This window comes from Colius striatus, chromosome 8, assembly GCF_028858725.1.
Source record: "Colius striatus isolate bColStr4 chromosome 8, bColStr4.1.hap1, whole genome shotgun sequence".
NCBI classification, from domain to species: domain Eukaryota; kingdom Metazoa; phylum Chordata; class Aves; order Coliiformes; family Coliidae; genus Colius; species Colius striatus.
In genome coordinates this window covers 9387005-9408287 of record NC_084766.1, presented here as the reverse complement: position 1 = coordinate 9408287, position 21283 = coordinate 9387005, and the positions used below count along the sequence as shown (strand labels likewise).

The 21283-nt window shown below is 37.9% G+C and overlaps 1 protein-coding gene across 1 annotated transcript in view; it reads right to left on the bottom strand.

Moving 5' to 3' along the window:
* Window positions 1-231: 231 nt before the first annotated feature.
* The window catches only part of GRID1 (glutamate ionotropic receptor delta type subunit 1), a 521647-nt gene continuing 500595 nt past the window's right edge, over window positions 232-21283 (bottom strand). Inside the window, exons 14-16 of the mRNA XM_062001480.1 lie at window positions 19801-19967; window positions 18228-18468; window positions 232-660 (exon numbers count right to left, since the gene is read on the bottom strand). Of these exons, the coding sequence (XP_061857464.1) occupies window positions 232-660; window positions 18228-18468; window positions 19801-19967 (837 nt within the window). The remainder of the gene's footprint in view (window positions 661-18227; window positions 18469-19800; window positions 19968-21283) is intronic.

The following is a 21283-nucleotide window of genomic DNA, read 5'->3' as shown; positions in this document are numbered from 1 at the left end:
TCATATAGAACAAAATTTACAAAGTCATTCATACATTTTTGTTTGTTTTTTTGTTTTGTTTTTTACTGACTTCGAAAATTGGGAATATTCAAAATACACTTTTACCCCACTTCATTCTTTCATTATTTACAGGTATATACAAGAAAAACGTAAGAGTTTGTTTTATGTTTTTTTGTTTCTTTTAAATTTTGTATTAAAAAGCTCTGCTGGTTGGTTTACTGTTTGTTTTCATCATATGGATGTTCCATGCGAGGGCTCCATTGCTTCTGGAATGACTCCCCCCGGCACAGACTGAAATGACATTGGGATCGGGGTTTTCACGGGACTCTGACGAAATAGTCCTCCATTTGGCGACCTGTGTTTACACTGTATGGAGGGCATGGTTGCTGAGCTGCTTAGGGGCAGCGGCAGGTTGCTGCCAGAGGCAGCTGTGAGTGTCCTGCTGGCACCATGAGTTGTCTGTTCTGGTAAAAAGGTGGTGACAGAAAGTTGCGTGTTCTGGTATTCGCGTACCGGCTCCAGGGTCTGAGATGGCTGCATGCCACCAATCTCCAAGGCTGAGATTTCAATGGACGCTGGAGAGATTTGCTTGTGGGCTATGTCTTCGTCAATTAAACTGTTCATGCGTCTATGGACCTGCTCCAGGTTCACCTCTTTGTCCTAGTGAGGAAGAAACCAGAACAATCAGTCTAAACATAACCTTCAATCCCATCCGGCCCCCCTCCACTTCCTCTGTGTGACAGAAGTTGCTGTTCACACATTCCATCGCTTTGATTTCATCTGTGCCTATGCAAAACCTTGAAGTCTGCCCAAAGTCTTCATCTGAGAAACACATCCTGAAGAAAGCACTAGCTCAACCTCATCCTGCAAAAGTGCCTGATGTTATCAATCTCATCCTCCTTGGGGGTAAACTGATCCCTCTGGTTCAACAAACAGGAGCTGGCACGAGGGACCAGCACATTCCACAAGCCCTTAGCTCACTTTGAATAAGCCCAGAAAAAAGCATATGGTGGGCAGACGAGGAATTGGGACTCCAAATTCCAGCTCTCACCTCAATACCATGCAAATATAAGACAGCTCACCATTGTCTCATCTGGTTGCAGTGCATTTTCTAAGGAGCATGCTAGCGAAACACCATGCACAGTGTAGCTACCTCCAAGACACTTGTTCCACTTGCCAAAATCTACTGGCCAGGAGTTGTGATAGTGAAGGAGATTTCCCTTCTCAGCAGGAAGCCCTGAGTCACCTGTGTAGCAGACTACAGACCTGCTGGAACAGGACTAAGAGAGACCTGCTCTGGGAGCCTTGGGGAGGGAAACATTCATTTATGTCTTGAACAGTTGTATGACCGACTATAAATTGTCTGTTATCTTGACAAAGTCATCTAGTAAAAGTCTGTCTGTGGTCAGAGCTGGGAAAAGTAATGCTGGTCTTTAGAAAATGCATCATCATCATCTCCTGAAAATGCATTGCCTGAGGCTGCCAGAGCAGTCTCTTCACAGGACTTTTGGGATCACTTACTCAACAAGATTTAGCTTCCACGAGGAAATATGGAAGAAGTTGTCTTTAAAACCTGATGCCGCAAAGACCTATAATGGACTGTTTATCATCTCAGTGCAGCATTCAGGTTGCTCAGATTGGAAATCAACAAAGCTGGCAGGGTAAAGCCAACCACCTGGGATGCCATATGACTGAATTTTAATAGCTAGCATTGTATTGCCAATAAAAAGATATTATATTATACAATTTCTCTATATCTCATAAAGCACAATGACAATCTGCACTTGTAGTTATTTGATGCAAGTGTAACATACAGCAGGCTAGCAGCAAAGCATCTGTAAAAGTCCAACAATCCTAGAACTGAAGAAATTCTCTACTCTGACACAAACCTGTAAATAAACTTGGCAGCCAGCAAGATTCCAGGTTAAGAAGTAAGTTTACCTGAAATTTTTGTGTTCCAGTAATCCCTGATTGCCTAGTGATCAGTGTGCACTTAAACACACACACACACACACACCATCAGTCTTACAGATCCTCTGATTCACGCCAAAAACTAGGCTTTAGGAACAGAGAAGTATAAGGTTCCACCACTACTCAGTCCTCATGATCTTCTGCCATTTGGGAGGAGCACAGAGAATGATAGTATTATTCTAGGGGTATCTACTGCAATGCAACTTTGCTTTCACCTGTAAAGTGCACAAGCCAACTTCTAAGTCCTTGATTCTAGTCAATGTCAGCTATAGATTTGATTCTAACTTTGTGATTACATCACTTCCATATTACACAAAAAACATTGGATTTGCAGTATGAGTTTGGAAATGAATTAGTATTACCTAATGATGAACCCAAACCTCTGTCCTTAGCTTAGCCTAAACCCATATTGATTTTAACCAAAGTACAATTGTTCAACAAATACAAGACTGAGCTGCACATTTCACCTCCCTTGCTAATCAGTAGAAAATTAATTCTTATTTCATTTGCATAACAAATCCACCAAAACACCAATGAAAGTTACACAAAGCTGTTGCCTTCCTCACCAAAGAAACAAACTGAATTTAAAAACAAACAAACAAACTAACTAAATTAGGATTTCAGCTAAATCCTATAATCAGGTAGTTTTGAGTTAGAGAAACTAAATGACCAACACATTAAAAACTGAACTTTTAGGGCAGAAAAGGATCACACAATACTTGATCAGATAACCTCTGCAGCTGCCCTGAGTAGTCCTTGTGAACAGCTGTTCCTGACCTGTCAGTAAGTCAGACAATGCACCAAGCTGCCAATAACACAGAGATTCTTTCAAAATTCTGTAGCTGGGTAAATTAAGAGTTTGTGATACAATGGCCAGAGGATTACATGGATTTAACTGATAAATGTATTTATTTATTGCTTTTTCTTGAAGTAAACTTGTGGACTGGGTGCAAGTGTGAGAAGTCTTCTTATATTATCCCCTGTTGGGAGTAGAAGCTCAACCTTTATGGGCAGGTTTCTTTTGCACAGAAGTCCTGGATACATTCTGCTGTCTTTTCCTCAGCTGCCTGCTGATGAAAACTTGCTGTAAAGTTTCTGCTTATCCACAAACTTCAGCTACCACCACAAATGATGATATCTGTGTCTAAGAATGCTAAATCCCAGGAGCCCATTGTATAGTGTTTCTTTAGGTACCGTGTACTAATTCTTGTCTCAAAAATACTACTAGCTTTGATTTAGTGTCCTAGGTTGGCATTTTAGTTATCTGGAACTCATATTCTTGCTAAGGTCCTACTAGAAAATAAGAAAAAAGTAGAGAACTCTGGTTAGAATTGAGCAAATACTAGAACAAATGTTCCTAATTAAGAATTTGGAGTACTGTTGATGACTCATTTGCATTTTTCTGAGCTTTTGCCAAATACTAATGCCTTCTTCAGATTATTTCAAGTGAAAATATACACTGACGTTTTATTTGTAGTTGTATTTTCTTTGACTGCAAGCACATCCTCAGTGCACTCCATCCTGCTTTGCCATGGGAACAAATGTCATGTGACTGGGATTACTAGCCAAGCCAGAGGGAAAGGTACAGTTTGAATATTTGCAACATGCAGTCATTAACTGTTTGCAGAGGAAAAATACATTTCTGAACTAGGTGTTCTCTTCATTCAAAACGTCTGTGTATCAAAGGTCATAACATTCAAAGGAAGAGTTAATCTTGGTTATATATTTAGCTTAGCTCTTTTAAGATGTAAACAAGAAAAGCCATGGATGGGATGCTCTTAAGAGACATCTCCGAGTCTAGACCAGAGGAGTTATGAAGGACCATGCTCTTTAGGATGTTTCACTCTGTGTCATACCAGGATTACTTTCTTCTACTACACACAATTCAGTCCTGGAACAGCCTACCTCAGAAAATGATGGATTTGCAGTTTTTTGTCTTTCACAACATAAAATGATGATATGAACTTATGTTTCACTGTGCTAAAGTTTTCATCATCAAGAAAAAACCCCCAAACTATACTTCCTGCACATAGACATCACATTTTATCTACCATAGAACACTTTGTGAAGTAAGTAGAGAAGTAAGTGCTTGGGAATTTTTTTAAGAGGTAAGAGTGAGGAGTTCATTTGCCTACTTCCAACTCTTTCTTTGACATTAAGGACAACTTCCTGGTTCTATTAAGATCAAATAAAACTTTTCAAAGGCTTGAAAGAGCCCAGAAGTTCACATTCTTTCTTTCTTTTTGTTATTAAAATGTTTATAAAGGTTAAGGAAAACAACTCAGTCTCAGAGGAATAATAAAAACACACTTCTAAAGGTTCTTCTCCTTTTCTTTGTCTTATTGGATGAAGTAAATGTCAAGCATTGTATGAAACTATCCTAATGCTGAATGAATGATTTCTCAAATGCTTTAAAAGAAAACTTAAGATTAAAAAATATAAATGCTCAAAAAGATTAGTTTGTCTTTACAGACTAGAAGACTGCCTTGAATCCCATGATTTCCAGAACTGAAGGTTTTGTTTTCTTTGAAAAGCCAGACTCAGAATTTGTAAAATTCTACAAGCTTCATCTTTCTTTTCCTTTATAGTCCTCCTGGAAAATTCATTTACAAAGCATATGTTATTGAAAAGTATCAAGGTAAACACTAGAAATGGTTAAGTGGTAATAAACCCAGAAAAATAAGTCTTAAAAGTCATGATGTTTTGCTCCGTTGTCAGTTCAGTGTTCTGCTTTATTTGTAGTTCTGTAGTTCTCATTAAATATCAGCCATTTGTTATAATTTTTAACTGCATAGGTAGGTTGGTTTTTTATTATTATTATTTCCTGAGGCTTTGTCATCTTAATTGTGAAATGCTAATGTAGGCTTACAGAAGAGTTTCAAGCTTACTTACACTATAACTGTTCTCTATTTTTTTTTTATTTTACTATGACAAAACTAATGGATTAAAATTAATAAATTGCTATAAATTAATATATTGAGGCATGGAGCTAGGGAATGGCAGAAGCACCAGACCTGGCAGCTGATGAGCGAGTTTTCTAGGTTAGAGACTTCCCTTACCTAAAGGACAGTCCCTCAGGGGAAGCTGTACTACTTCTCTTCACAAAGGTTTCTGGCTTTAGCTCCACTTAATTATAATCAAGAGTTGAATGTCTGAGCTCCAAACTTAATATTTCATTCTCTGTGACAACTGAACTACTAAAAATTTCTTCTCTCTTTTTTGTACTTCATATGGGAAACTTAGTTAATAATATAAAGATGTGACATCTCAGACATTTCATGCCAATTCAATGTCGCTTTTCATTTATAGCTACATTGGATAAATATATACACTTCTGTTTCCAGAAGGAGATCAAATATTTTTCCTTTGCTACCTTCATAATTCTATTTTCGATATTAACATTGTACTCTAAGCAGATCAGTTGAAGAAACAGATCAATGAAGAGAAGAAAAAAATATCATATGTAAGGAAAATTAATTATAAACACAGGCTTATCCTCCTCAAGCTTAAGGAAAACAGCTAACCAAACGTTGCTTCTGGTCAGGAAATTATGTTATTCATAAGTACCAATTTAAATGTCATTCTTCTCCAACGAGTTTGAGTTCTTGGAGGGTGAATGAAGGGCATGTTTCTGATACATCCCAAGCACTTGATCACGAGCTAAAGGTTCAACAGCTTAAGACTGGCAGCAGGAGCACATTGTGGGAACTGTTAGTGTGGATTTGAAGGCTGATTACCAAAATTATCTGGGAAAGACTAACCCTGCACAACTGCATCTGCAAGAAACTACAACTCCCTTTCAGGATTAACCAAGTCCAGCCTCATCATGTGGAGAGAAATTACAGCAAGATATAAATGCAGACAGGACAATTTACAGAGTAATCAATATTATTTTCTGGCTTATTTTCTGTGACTGTTGACAGTGGACTCTAATAAAAGTGTGTGGGAAGTAAGATTGAAAGAATATGAAACTACTTGTGAGGTTTGAAGGCAGTTAATATTTTCAAATTTGAGAGACATCTCACTGAGTATTGGAAAGGAGCCACTCACTGATAGTTTCAAGAAATTGCTTATATCACTCTGAACACAATTAATTCAAAAGTAGTAATCTTCAGTTGCCAGGCTTGCAACAGTTTGTACTTTCCAAACGGGAGATTTTTGAGAAAATATGTCTTTATTAAAGACAGCAATGTGCCATCTTGTTCTTGCTTGTAATTTCTCTGATCTTATCACAAAGGTCAAGAGAAGCCACTTGAAGAGACAAAAATGTTACATGCTGACGAAGCAGTCTGAGTAAGACCAAAAAGAGAGACGTGCCCAAAAAAGGAAGGCTTGATTATCTCCAGAAATTTACTGCTAAAACTACACCAAAACTGTGATAACTTGCATCTCCATCTCACATATGTAAATAAAACCACAGTAGATGAGAGGAGAAGGACTGGTGATCCTGACCCTCAATATCAAAAATTCAGAAATGTGGCCAATATAGGCAGAGAGGTACATACACTAAGGGACTACCATGAATGTGTCAATACCTGCTGGTCAGAGGCTGATAACTGTGCCAAGTGTTAAAAGCCTGTTAACGAAGTTCTTAATAAGCCTAAGGAGACAAGGAGGGGAAAAAAGCTTTTAAAGTAATATAGTCTTTATCATCAAATAAGGTACATTTCTGGTTTGTTTGTTTGTTTCTATTTTGGGTGACAATATGAAGGATTATCTTTTGGTGAGAGGATAAAATCAAGAGAAAAATGTTAATGTTACATTTATACTCTGTGAAAAAACTATTTTTAAAGATAAGGCAATTTTGTGATTAGGACTGGGGTTTAAAATTTGCCAGCCTCAGACAGACATTTCCTTTTATAACCCTGATCAGGTTACATGCCAGTCTCTGTATCATCCATATAAAGTACTTCTTAACCCATATACATATGTTAAAAAAATACAAGTAGCACCAGTCATGAGACACCGGTTGATGGAAGGCACACATGTACCCAGCTAGACAGAAAGGAAGCCACTGAGGCACTTCCATGACGACAGACATACTATGTAACTGAAAAAACAAAGCAGAGAAATAAAACTGAAGCACAGCAAAGTGTCCATATTCAGATACCCACAGGCCATTCTGTTCTTAGTTCTTCATCAAAATCCACATCTCCACCCAGCCCCCAGCTTCTGTCCCTGGGGTTTCAGACATCATGGACTCAAATATTTAGCTTGTTAAGGAGAAACGAACAAGCAGCAGCTCTGCATGTATACATTTGTTTAAGATTATTTTGAAGTTCTGTATTCACCCAGGGTCATTATCATTACTTTCAGCTGCAGCTACTGCATATGTAAAGCCGTAATTTTAATGTATTCCAGGAGCCTCTGACAGAGTGGCAAAACCAGACATAATTGGCTTCCTTGAGAAGAAAAAGCAGTGATGATATATGTAATAGATGTGCTGCAAAACAATGACAACACAGTATGGTGTTATATTAATACAAATAACCTCTTTTTAATACAACCTAGTTTGTCACAGTCATTATTCTAGAAACCCACAGTCGACAACACAGTGAAATGCAGACAGACGTGTAAACAGTTGCAGCGATGATGTATGTTTGCTGTCATTAATTTAACACAGGCAACTGACCTAGTCAAATAGCACTTAATGTTACATGAAATTTGCTGAGTGGTCTCTGAGTGTCCTCTGCTAGATGCTGGGTTGAGTGTTAACAGTGTCTTATTAGAAATAAGCACAGAAGCATCTCAAGAGCCTACTTGAAAAACTGCTTTTTAAATAGGCCCAATTCTGCAATCAAGCCTCTGCTCTTAAAAGTGGAAACTATACCATGTATTTTAAATTAGCAATTAACTAAGTTCTCATCCATAAAACAGCTGCTAGAAGAATGCATTGAGACTAACATAAGCTGAGGTCCAGCAAACTGTTATTCAGTCAAAAGAATGAAAGTGTTTTGCAATATATCACTTTCATTCAATGTGTAATCATCTTCAAAGAAACAAAACTCCATTAAAAATTATGTATAAGAGGCCACCTTATTCACTAGAAGATGCTCTCCTTCACCAGAGAGCAGACATTCCTTTATGAAGAAACAGTACTATTCTTTTCCCTTCCAAGTAAACCCAGAAAAAAGTGAGAAATAACAGAATTCTGCAAATATGATGTTAATGTGATAGAATAGTGTTTCAAATACACTGCCAAATTTATTCCCACCTACTCGAGGCCAGAAAATATAACCTATGAAAGTAATAACTATTACCAAAAACCTACAGACCAATCAGGTGACTTGCTACAGATTTGCTACAAGTAGCAAGGAGCTTTAAGAAGCTCTTGTCTTCCCATGTTCACATTGGCCCCCTTGCCCATATTGGATTTATTCAACCTGAAATCACATCCAGCCAGAGAACTAATTCTTAAGATGTCTTTAAGTGAACCATGCTTTGCACCTGTGAGCCTTGTCCAGAAATGCATTGGACAACAAGGTTCCCATCAGGCCACTGAAGCTGATGATGCACAATAATTTAAACTAGATAAACAGCTCTTTTATTATTTTTTGTCTTTAACTGCGTCCACATGCCATGGAACTGTGTGAATAAATAGGTAGGACACTGTACAAAAAGGGACAAGCATCACACTTTAGGTGACAGCAGGTCACCTTGCAGTCTCTTGCAGTGATCTGCTCCCACGTTCATCACAACCCCTCAACTAAGTGCAATCACAGAGAAACACTGGCTAGTCCTCACAGCCAACAGCAGACTCAAAACCACAAGTTAAGAGGCTGTAATAGCATTCTTATTTGTTACTCAATATGAAAGGGAACATTCAACCTCATGCTGAGGTATTCAAGCTTTAAAATCCTTACCAACCTTGGTTCACAAGCTAGAAGCTGGTAACTCAACTACAAAGAAAATGAATGATTGATTCACATTATACAGATGCTTCCACAGGTTTCAGGAGGTTAAAAATAAACAGGACAGTAAAAGAATACAAAGAAACATTTTTCAACACAAGCAGCAAAATGCAATACTGAATGAGTGCTGGTTGACGAGCATGCCAATGTCTCTGCAAAGGAATTCTTTTAGGAGAAAGGGAGAACTTGCATTCGGAGAAACTTGTACTGTGCACACACTGCATATATCGTAGTTACAAGCATTTCCAACAACACATAGGTTGGGTTCAAGGGGAATTCCAGGGAGAGGTAAAGATGAGGAGAAAACTAGCAAGGATTCATCTGTGCAGGCACTTTCAAAACCAAACCAATTCTCTGTATGTTATAAATTCTCACCATGCTTCTGAGGCCCAATCTCACATCATTGGCCATCTCCAGATAAAAAGAGAAAGGAAGATGTGGGGAGAAAGAAAAAAAGGATCAAGATAGAGAAGCTAATATTGTAATTAATATTTCATTCTTTTTAGTAAACAAATACTTATTAGTTCTTATGTTTCTGGTTTGAATAGCAAACTCTAGCCACTGCAACCAAAAAGGATGGCCATGAAAAACGTGTTGTTTTCAGAATTCAGCTACATTTAACATAACCCTGTGAGGTAAAAGATTCTTTTATGAAGGAAAGATTAAATTCACATAGGTTCTGTTCCAAAACTAAGTAAAAATTAATGGATTCTTTACATTGATTTATACAGATTTTAAATCTTAAATTATTATATCATCCATAAGGGATGTAATTTTTCACTCTACAGAGCCCAAAGCAAAGTGATGCTACCCTTTAACAGTCTGATTTACTCTACTGAAGTATCAGGCATAACAGATTACTCTATCATCATCCTTCTTCACTATTCCATTCTAGTCAAATCTCAAAATTTCCCACTTTTTTGGTATTATTCCAGGAATACAAGAGAAATTTGGTACAGGAGACATGAGGAGTTGCTTTTACAACCTGTTTGATATCCAAGGATAGTTGTCTTGGAAAGGTGAAAGCCCTAGAAAACTCCTACTGCTGATCATTAACTACAAATATTTTAATTAAAATCTGAATTTTGAAAAGATTTCTCCACCAATTGTCTGAAAAAAATAGTTCTTGTTATGTTGAGTAAACCCAAGTAGGTATTTTCTACACATGTCCTTATTAAATATGGTTATGAATTTATAGAAAATCATAACCAAACCATCATGTTTTGAGGTTTTTAAAATACTTTTTTTCCCACACTATTAGTATTGTGATTTCTTACTATTTTGCCACCATTAAGCAGAGGTTATTTGGGGTATTATGAAATAATTTCAATTCAATGGCCAAATAAATTGATAAATTGCTTGTTAACATTCTTTTACAGTAAGTTCAGTCTTCAGCAAGCCACTTCAATGCACATGTAACTTCTAGTTTGTGCTTTATACATGTCGATTTCAAAGCACCTTAAGTTTGATTCCACACCACTAAAATGAGTGGAAATGTTTTGGTATTCTGGATCAAATCAGGATCAAACTTTTATTTAATTTTCTGTGCATGTTTAAATGCTTAGTTAATCAAGGTCTAAGGCATTTTACAAATCACAAAAATGTAGGGAAAAAAATTGAGAAAACAGTCACATCTTATGGGTTTTTTTATTTTAAACTTTTACTGATTTTGTTATTACTGAACATTCAAACCCCCCCTCAAAAAAGTCAGCTTTAAAATATCACTGGAGGCTGAGATAAAATATACAAACGTTAGCTCTGTAAACATTGTGTGAAGAATCTAAAAGAATCTGACACATTAAGATTCCAATTCAGTAAAATATATCAGCTCATGCTAAGCACATGAGTAGCCACAGAAGTTCTCTGGGACAGATGATCTAATGCAACTTAAGCAAACACTTAAATTCATTACCAAACTGGATACTTTAAACAGGTTGTTTCTTTCTGGCTTCCCTGCACGGCAACATTCATTTTTTAAGCTTATTTCTCTTCAATATTCTCCCCTCCCACCAAGGTTCGTGCTGAGTAAATCCAGATTATATCCTTAAGAATCCAATTAGCAGGGTTTACTTATATGACTGAGAGAAAAATGAAACCAAACACAAAAATCCCTTCCTTGCAGCTGGGGAAATACATTGGAAACAAATATGAATGCTTCAACACAGCTTTGGGTAGCAGAAGCCTGCACCCAGTGTCATTAATCACGGGGATGGCATGTCACTTTAAAATCCATTACAGCCTTGACCTAAATCTATGGTGATCAATAGCAACAGTTGACTGATTTCATTGGATTCTGGAGGAGCACGGTGTCTGTGACCAGATATTACAGGTTATTTGCTTCACTGCTAGGGATCTCTAAGGAGAAAATCTTGTTTCTTCACTCATGTAAAAAGCCAACACTGAGTTAGTTAAGATGCCCTTCCAGTCATTACCAGTTTCTGTACAAGGCAATTTATATACTACATCCTTTTTTCCCGCTTTCCCCTTTAACTGATTCTTCCAGCTTCTACTTCATCATCAAACAACATCAAACTTTGCATTCTGAGAGGACTGATTCTTAACACTGTTTTGCTGGTTTGAAAATGCCAGTTAAGTTTCTCAGCTTATTATATTCAAAGCCAGTTTGAAACTGAATTTCTAGATGGCATTAAAATGCATTATTTTGCCAGTGTTTGCATGATTTATTTTCCCCAAAAAACTTTATTTAATTCTTAGAAAAGAATACAATACAGTGGTACAAACAAATGATCATTTATATGCAACTGAGCAAAAAATGTACAAAGGTTTCAGACATGTCATAAACATACAGAAAAAAATAATTTAAAATAAAAACAAGATAAAATATAGAGGACATGCAATGAAGGGAAAAATATCAGTTTGATGATTTCATGTTTCCTTTCACACTCAAAAGGAACCATTCCCAGGGGAAATCAAATTGTCAGATAAAAAGATAACACCACAAAGGAGACAAGGTAAATGAAGTGACAAAGAAAAAGACAAGGAAAGTGGAAATAATGGTGAGAGCATAAGACTCTTTAATAATCAACAACAACACTGCTGACACCATGCTGAAGGTATGTAAGCCTCGATTGCCATGGAATAATATCTGGTTGGAGAACTGAAGTGAGATGAATATGGTGCAAACCACAATTCTTATCAGTGACAAATTTCAATCCATCGGACTCTTTTGTGCTAGCTCACATTTCCATTTCTAAGGTACACAGGGTTTCACAGTTTTCTAACACCAGAGGAGAATCCTAGTAGCTAACTTTCATGACAGCTAAAGCTGGAAATATTTATTTTTGAGGTAGGCTGAAATTTGCATATTATTGAACATAGAAACAGGGGAACTTAAGGCAGATCATACAAGGCTGCCCTGGCCAGAGATATCGGGGTTTTTTTCTTTCATCCTCTATATTGCCAAGATATTTGTGATAATATTTAGAGGGATTTTGCTACCTCCCACTATCCTGTAGAGCTAGAAAGTATTGTAGAGTTTAGATGCAGTAGGATTTAAGACATTATCAAGCTCAGAGTAGCAGGAAACAGGAATGATGAGATGCTGTTACTAGTACACAAATCTGTTCCCACACTGAACGGTATCTGGATTGCTGCCCCCTCTTAATCATTTAAAAATAAAAAGTGAGAACAGAAAAGTGAAAGGAGTCTGTTGAATAAAATAATTCTGCAGAAGCATGAGAAAGTTAAGAAATCACAAACTAAGCTGTGAAGACTGTTATTGTTAATGAATTGTAAATTTGGCATGTTAGGAGGAAATTACTAGTAGCAACTCAAGAGGTGGAAAATTATGCTATTCCTTAACCAGTAAAAACCCTAAATCTTTGTGCTCTGCAAATTCAGAAGCACACTGGTTATAGTTTCCAACACTTTGCTAGGAGTGGTGCAGCCAGTTTGGAGAAAATAAATTCCTGATTTATAATATATGCTATCTGAGCTAAGAAAGAATCAAACAAAAAAATTATTGAGATTACTCTAACATTGTCCTTCAAGAGCTATATTAACAATAAGTGAACCAGTATCACCTTATGTGGAAGATGTAACAAGTATCAGTTTCCAGCAAAGAAATAATCATGTATAAATGACTCATTTTCTTTGACGTGGAATTGCCTGTTAATTTGGTTTCAGTGAATACATCATGTGCATAGTGCAAAATATGCAAATCCAACTTTCTTTCCATGAATAATATGATAATTTGAATTTGCTTGTAAGTTTTTATTCTTTTAGATCATAGTATGTGAATGAATTAGGAATGCTTTCTTAACAGTTCTGAAGAGATCTCAGAAGTAATAGTCTTTAAGGGGTATAGCACATCACAAAAACACACGGCTGATAAAGCACTGAGGATACTGTTGAGCCCACTGCAGTAAGCAGCTACACCTCATCATAATGACAATGAAGACTAGAAGACTGTCTTTCAGTCTGTCAAGTGGAATAAAGGATACCAACAACCTGATGATGTGGCAAAGCCCTTGGCGGTTAAATAATCCAAATTATATTCTAGTTTACTGAGATGAAATAGATGCGTAGGACTCAAACTAAAAGGTACAGAAATCCAGAGATAATTATTGAAAGCTTGACATTTATATGGCACTGGGTTTCAATAACTTTATTGGATTGCTCAGTTATTCAAAAGGGCCATGGATCGACTGAATAGAGATTCCAGAATAAATATTAATTTTCACTTTTATTTTCCAACTCCTTGAATTTCTAAAGTTTATCCAAGTCAAAAGATTAGGTATCAGTATTGCTGGCTGGATAACAGTTGCATAAATTCAAGTTTTTAACACATGGAGATAGATGTGTGAGCTGGCCAAGTTTCACTGTAGGTGTAGGATGGCTGGGTATCAACAACAAAGGAGAGGATGATTATAAATTCCAGAAAATCAGATTTAAAAAATATGATCAAATGTAATTTTTCTGGACTTAGAAAATAATTAAAGCATTTAAACAGTACTAAATAACTTCCAAACTTTAGGAGTGTACAAATTTGAGCCCTAATAGAAGAATATGCCATGGTGTTGCAGCTATATATTTTTCCTGATAGTGGGACTAATCCTTCTTTTGTTAGTCTGATCTGAGAAGGATTAAATAAAGAATTAAAAGGGATAACATTCATTTTTTTTACAGCAGAATTCATTAGAAATAGTCTTAAAAATCTGCTTCAAATGGAATAAAAATGTTTTGTATCAACATCCTGAAAATCAACCCAGCCTTCACTCTTCTAGAAACTTCTCTATTCCATGCGTGACATAATTGGGAGACAATGGCAACTGTGCTTTTGGGACAGCGAAGGACATCCATTTTTCCTGAATGTTTATCTCAATGAACCGATTTAATGTGTGGAAACAATGATAACTTTTTTAGTAGGGCAGATTTTCTTCATATGAGAGTAACATAAAAAATATTCCAGCTGGAAGTAGTCTCCATCTGACATAACTCTTCCTATAAGGTTTCCTCAAATGTAGTTAACACCACATTTTTCGCACCCATTTTAATTAAGAGTTGGGATTTATACCACACAGACAGTTATGTAATTGAACACCTCAATGCATTCTCTCAGGTTAAACTTCACAAAATCCAAAGGAATACAAAGTGTAAAAGACAACAAACTGGCAAATATTAACACCTTAACATCAGCTGAAACCATTTTTCTAATGCTAACAAAGGCTTTGCACGTTCTTGCAGCCATAGGCTTTGCAGAACATCGACATACAAAGTATGAGAGTCTCTGAAACAATCTTTTATCTTTCTCCCTCCAGCAAGTTACATAGCTGCCCAACTCTGTCAAAAATCCCCTAGAGCATCTTCCCAATATGCCTCTGTCTTCTGAGTTTGCAATTGTTGGCATGATAGAGCCTACCAAGTGAGTCAAGCCAAAGAGAAAATGTTACACAAGGGCTCCACAAGTTATGCCAATCCCTCATTCAATCCTGGATATACTGTGATTTTCTACAATAGATTTATAAACCTTCTAACATAAAAAGGGTCACAGAAGCCAAACACTGCCTCCTTGTCTTTCACCTCATGAAGTGACACCAAAGTCTAAGCTTAAACTGCAAGAAAATCAGCCCTTTCTGTGATGTCCCACAAGCTCTACACTTTACAGAAGAAAAAATGGCTGGGAATAATCCAGTTCCCACAATTTCTAGGTGGGAATGCTTCACTTGTGTTTTGCCAAAGCCTTCCCAAAAGCAGAGGAAAACCTGCAGCATGACTTAAGTTTGCAGCTGTTACTAAACCAATGACTTAGCTGGAGTATCAGATGCAGCTAAGAGGCAGATTTTAAACATTCTGAATCCGCTACACATGCTGTAGTTCTGTTATTTCTGCTGTTGTTGTAGAAATGCCAAATAATACACAGAATGAGATATTCCCAATACACTCCTGGAGATCAAATGCTCTTTTTACCTTTGGTGTCCTAAGCAATGCTGTTCCTGACTCAAGCTGAGGAGTCCCCAGGACTCAACGGTTTCCTCATCCCTGGATCCCATCCTTTCTAAAGTTTTGAAATTTGATTCTCTGAAACACATTGGAAATCTTCAACCAGTTTACATCATCTTGTTTGAAATTTGTTCTCCTGTCTTAATTACAATAGCCATCACCAGTCTCGCTTCAGTCCCTCCTCACCAGTAGTACATGAATAAAATATCTGTCTGCTAATCTGTCAAGAACTACCTGCTACATGGCAGTTGCTAATTTATTGGAGTGGCTGGTGTGGTCACTGCGACTAGACCCCCTGCTCCATCTCAGCAGCAGATGGCCATTACCCACTCCTGCTTTCCAGGGGTCTCGCCTGCCCTCAAGCTTTGGCGGTGCATGTTGAGATTAGTTTATATTTAACACGTTACACAACCCAGTCTGAAAAGGGTCCAGGTGGAAACAGAAGTTTAGGTTGTAACAACCACATGACTGTCACATTTAAGTAGAGGATCCCTGAAGACTATGCTTGTCCATGGCACTGATGGCAGTCGCCCTTCCCTCTGGCTGCTCCAACCAGATTCAAACATTCTTCTAGCCACCTGCCTTTTATTGCACTCAGCTGTCATTTTCAGGGACTTCTCATTATGTTTCATCCCCCCTGCCTCACGTACCCCTCCTTATGCTTCCTGCTGGCCAGCTCAGCCTGTGAGCCCTCATTCTATGCCTTCTTGAGAACATATACTTTCTCATTCAACCTCAACACCTACTTGTGCCAGGGCTCCCACTGACCCAGTTCCCTTGCTTTCGACAGCACTCACGTCACTGACCTTTTTTGAATCTGTTCACATGCACTGTGCCTGAGTTTAATTTGCCTCCTTTAACCCAGCCTGGCTGTGCTCCAAAGGCAGACTAAGCCCCACACACAGGGAAGTACTTCACCAGTTCAACTTTACCTTGTGAGTAACTTTAGTACACTTTAAATAACAGAAGCTTAAAGGTATTCTATTTTTCGTCACAACAACTGAAAAGGTGGATGTAGAGAGCAATTCTAATTGAGAAGGTAACTGAAAGAAAAAGAGAGGAGAAGAAGAGGGATGGGAAGGGGAGAAAAGATGAGGTGGGGTAGGCAGGGATCTATAATAATCCTTTGTACAGTTATAAAGAGAGAAATGAAGGGGATGGGCAAAAAGAAAATATTTAAACTCAGGAAGACATTCTTTTTCAGAGTTGGAAACTGAGCATTTAAAACTCTTTGCAGTAAAAGAATGAATTATTTCACTTTATCTCTATGAAACTGTCTTTGGGGCGTGTTCTTATCTTGCTCTATAAAGATGTACAAAGGTGAGTCCCTGAGCATACAGAAGGGAACACGATGCAGAGTGCTTGTGCACACACAGCAAGAGGATACTTCAGACAAGGTCCCCACTCTGTGCCCTGCCAGGCTTTCACAGTGGGCAGTGAACCATCTACTAATGGAGTTTATATACTGCTGGGTGCACTTCTTTGTATGAAAGCTGCTTTATTAGCAGGATTACCTACTCATGCCCTCCCTGTGTCTACTTTTAGAGTGCTTTACTGTTGCAAAGAGGAGACATACTTCCTCTTACCAAAATGTCCCTTTCGCTATTGTACATTTTGGAGTCACAGGTGAGTAATTTTGCAGCTTTGTCCCACAAACATGATACAGATATTTATCACTGAGGCCTTGATGGATGAATTCAAACAGGAGAAGCAGGAACTCAGAAGAATGGAATCTTATCGACAAATATATTACAACATTACAGGCTGCAACATTTTTCTTCAGATCCCATTTGCCAGAAGTGCTCACAGGTGACAGGTATGTCAATTAGTGCAGCATTCTTGGCAACTTGAGAAACATAGATTAGAATTGATGGGCTATGTACCATTTTCCAGCTGTAGAACAGCTCACTCCTATTATTTGGTTGTAACAAACATCTGTTCCAAGAGGAAAGCACCTACTAATGCCTCAGTGTCTCCGAAATTACAAGAAGTTAGTTTGTTAAGCATTTAATCTATGTAAACACATACAGGCTTCATGGAAGACAGATCTGAGTATGGATTGATTATTCTGTCATGACATTGCTACTATTATTTGTTGCTGTGCATGAAAACTGCAAAACCAAGAATTCTCATTTGTATCTTCCTGGGTAAAATATGGCATATGAAGGCTGGTTTACTCAGAGGCTTCTAAGTTTAGATAAAAAAACCAAACCGAACAACAAACCAGATTTAAAAGGAAAAGAAGCACTTAAACAGTGTCATGGCAATATGGCTTATTCAATTAATAACTAGCTGGTTTATTTTTGATTTTTCATTTACTTCTGCAAACTCAGCCTAGGTCAGCCATGAAGGAAAACAGCTACCAGCTGACTGTCAGCTCCAGAGCCTGCGCAGGATGGACATGGTTCTCACAGCCAATGGATGGGGTCCCAGATCAGAGAAAACATTACCACAGATGGCACAACTGCCTGCCCATGACTGGCACTCACAGCAGAGAGGCCAAGGGCATGTTTCTGAACTACTCTCTTACCCCTAAAGGTGGTCTCTCCAGGTCAGGGTTGAGGCACATTGGTGGGGCAATGTGGGGAAGTTTGCACTTCTGCTGCCATAGCTGTATCTGCTCTACAAATAAATAGAGGACTTTAGTCTCCAGGGCTGTCAGTTTGGCACTTTCCATGTGCACAAAAGACATGTTTTGTTTTGTTTTGTTTTTTATTTGTTTAGAAACAACCACCCAAAAAGTTATATGCAAAGCTTAGTATGGCGAATCAAAATGAATCAAATTTATTGTATGAGAGCACCTAAAATCCCACAACTTCCACTCGCTCTCCCTTTCCTTCGTGTTTTCTATTTTTAATTGTGATAAGAATAAAAGTTATGGACCTCTTTTGGTGTTTCTTGATGACAACGGTTGCTGTTCCACCACAACTCCAATGCTGCCACCAAGCATGCTAGAAGGAGGCCTATTGCTAAAATGCAGAAAACGCCTGCAAAACTGTGAAGCTTGAGTGCCTTTCCATCTGTCTGTGCATTGGTATGGCTATTCAGGTCACAACGTCCCATTCGTGGCCACCATTTCTGTTTAAGAACATCCAAATCTCCACTTTCTTGCAACTCTAGGATCCTGCAGAAATTTCAAAAGACAAGTATTATTTTCAGTGACACATTTGCACTTTTTTTTTTTGCTCTTTTCTGCATGATACACAACTCCTAAATCTACCATCCACAGTTTCCAAACTCCATCCCACCACCACCAGGTAGTAATTCTTCATCTGAAACTCCAGGATTTCTTTCTACTCACAGACACAGATAAGCTTCAGTGGGTAACTTCAGAAAAAAAGAAGAGATTCTCAAAGATTCCACTGCAATGCAAGAAGCATTTCCAATGGAAATCACCATATTCCAAGTTAGTCATGGCTGGTAAGGCTACATTCAGCTGCAACAGCTGGTCCCACTAGCAAAACGTTCAACCCACTCCACTGCTGCTCTCTCACAGTAATTTCAAAATTATGAGAGACTAAACATGCTACTATTTGTGCATCACTTAATACAAATCTGTTAAGCAACGACCAATTCATTTGATTCAGCAAATGTAGTTTATTCAAGAGGATTTTACTTCAATGCTGTTACTTCATGCCTGAATTACTGTGTTAACAGTTGCTAATTAATCATTGCTTTGTCTCTTGTGAAGTGTCCCTTCTCTCCATGAATGAATCATTTTGGATTTGGTTTGATAACTGTTTTAGCTGTTTACTAACAATCGTTTCTCTTGAGGCAGCTTTGTCTCTGGTTATGCAGCTGTAGTTTTACTCCTTTCTACAGGGGAGTGAGACAAAGAAATCTTGCTTCAGCTCCCTGCCTGGAGCAGAGCACCCGCTCACCTTCTGCTAAGGCCACACATGTCTGCACAACTGCATGCCTTTATTTCAGTGTACACTTTCACATGAAAAAACTATTCCTCAGAGATTACTAAATAGCATAGTCATAGTCTCATAGTCTTGGCAATGCCATGCAATACTCAGAAATTCTTGTTTTCCTGTAGTGTTATGAGTCTTTAACCTGTTGTGGTGGTTTGACCCTAAAGTATAAACCAGGGCATTATTACTTGCTTACTGTAGGGAGCAACAGATTACTTCATAGCCTGTGAAACGTAGCCTCTCAAAGATATCCCTCCAGTCTCCACCCTAGTTCATGCAAAGCTCTGAGGACAATAATCCTTTTTCTGTGAGAGGTAGTTCTGCCTAGTAGTGAGGCCACACACCACCTCCAGTCCCCTCCTCCCTAAACTGATGCACGTGGAGCAGAAGTAGCAGCTTTGCTGAAGTCTGAAATTATAACCTCTCTGCTGCCACTTCATCATTGTCCTTTGTTCAATAATTGCCAAAATTAATATGAACCACAAATGGTCACTGGTTGTAGAGAGGAATCCTGTAAAACAAGCTTTGTTTCAGTTTACCTCTGGGAGAAAAGATCTCTATATGGGCTTCCATGCTGGAGTGCTATTCCATATCCTTTGCTGCTGATGCTGTTGCCAATGACTGTCACAGAGCACTCATCATCCGTCAGTGCAGCATATTCCACCACAGTTACATCCCAGAGGAAAGCATAGTTTCCTTTCTTTGCCTGTAAATACAACATGAACACAAGCTAAACAAAACTACAATTCTAGGTTGGATAAAATCAAAGCAAAAAAAAAAAAACCCAAACCAAACCAAACCCTGATCTTGTCATTACTCCATGGTGATATTTCATAAGGTCACTTATTATTTCCAACATCTTAGTACATTTCTAAAGCTCTTTTCTCTCAGTACTACCTCATCTACTTCAAACCTCCCTAAAATGTCTTGCATTTTTAATAGTAACACATAGGAAAAGATAGACAACTCCAAGTGTAGGCAGGTTATTAATTATAAATTAAAGCTATTGGCTTAGCTGATGAAATCTGATGTATGTTTTGAAGGAGATACAGAGTGTGACTGGTTCCACACATTCGTGTAACAAGATAAGCACAGGATGAGCACTACATGGTGTTTGCTACCCATTACCATCATCAGAATGGTAACTTTGAAGCTTTCTTCATATAAATGTGTAAATAAACAAAGCCCTTTCTGAGAGCTAAGTTCATCCTGTAACAAAAAGCATGATCTATGCTTAAAGAGTTAAGTCCTATAACAACAGGCATGCTCTGAGCTTAAAGAATTTCCTCTTTATTTTCCACATTTAAGAAGTATCACCAGCACCTCCTATTATCTCTGATTTGGGACAAATATTGTTACATATTAGCATGCACTCACACAGTGGTCCTTAAACATCAGCCTTAACTGGGACTCAAACCAATGCCTGTACTGAGTTCATAGGATGAATGCAAATCACCTTACTTAACATAAGATGTAAGAAACACCTCTGGATAGGGAGTCAATGACTCAAAAAAAAAAAGTTGTTTTGTTTGATTAATGTAATCATTGGTTTCCTAATATATTTAAGTAGTATGTTTTGAAGACTTTAGTGAACATACAGAGCACAACAGAACAGATGGGCTGGAACATGTAATGCAAATAAAATGAGTAGTCATGAATGCAGATTTTTTTGGTAGTGTTTTTTTTCCTAAAACTTTGAGTGATTTCACATCTTTCTTTAGGTCAGAACAAATCAAGCAAGCGAGCCAAAGCCCTGTATATATTTATTTATGGGAACTGAATCCACAAGCTTCCCTATCAAATGTCTGCAGCTCTGACATGGAATTAACTCGTCTTTCTGCATATTTTCCATTTGTATTTGAATTCACCTGCAAGCCTTATGGTTTGGGCTAGGATAGAGTTAACTCCTATGAGGAACTAGGAAGGAGTAAAGTAGGTATTAGATGCCATACTGGCATCATGCCAGTAGGTGGGGAGCTGCCAGAAGGAGCTCTCTTCCGGGGTTATGGTTTTCAGCTGCTG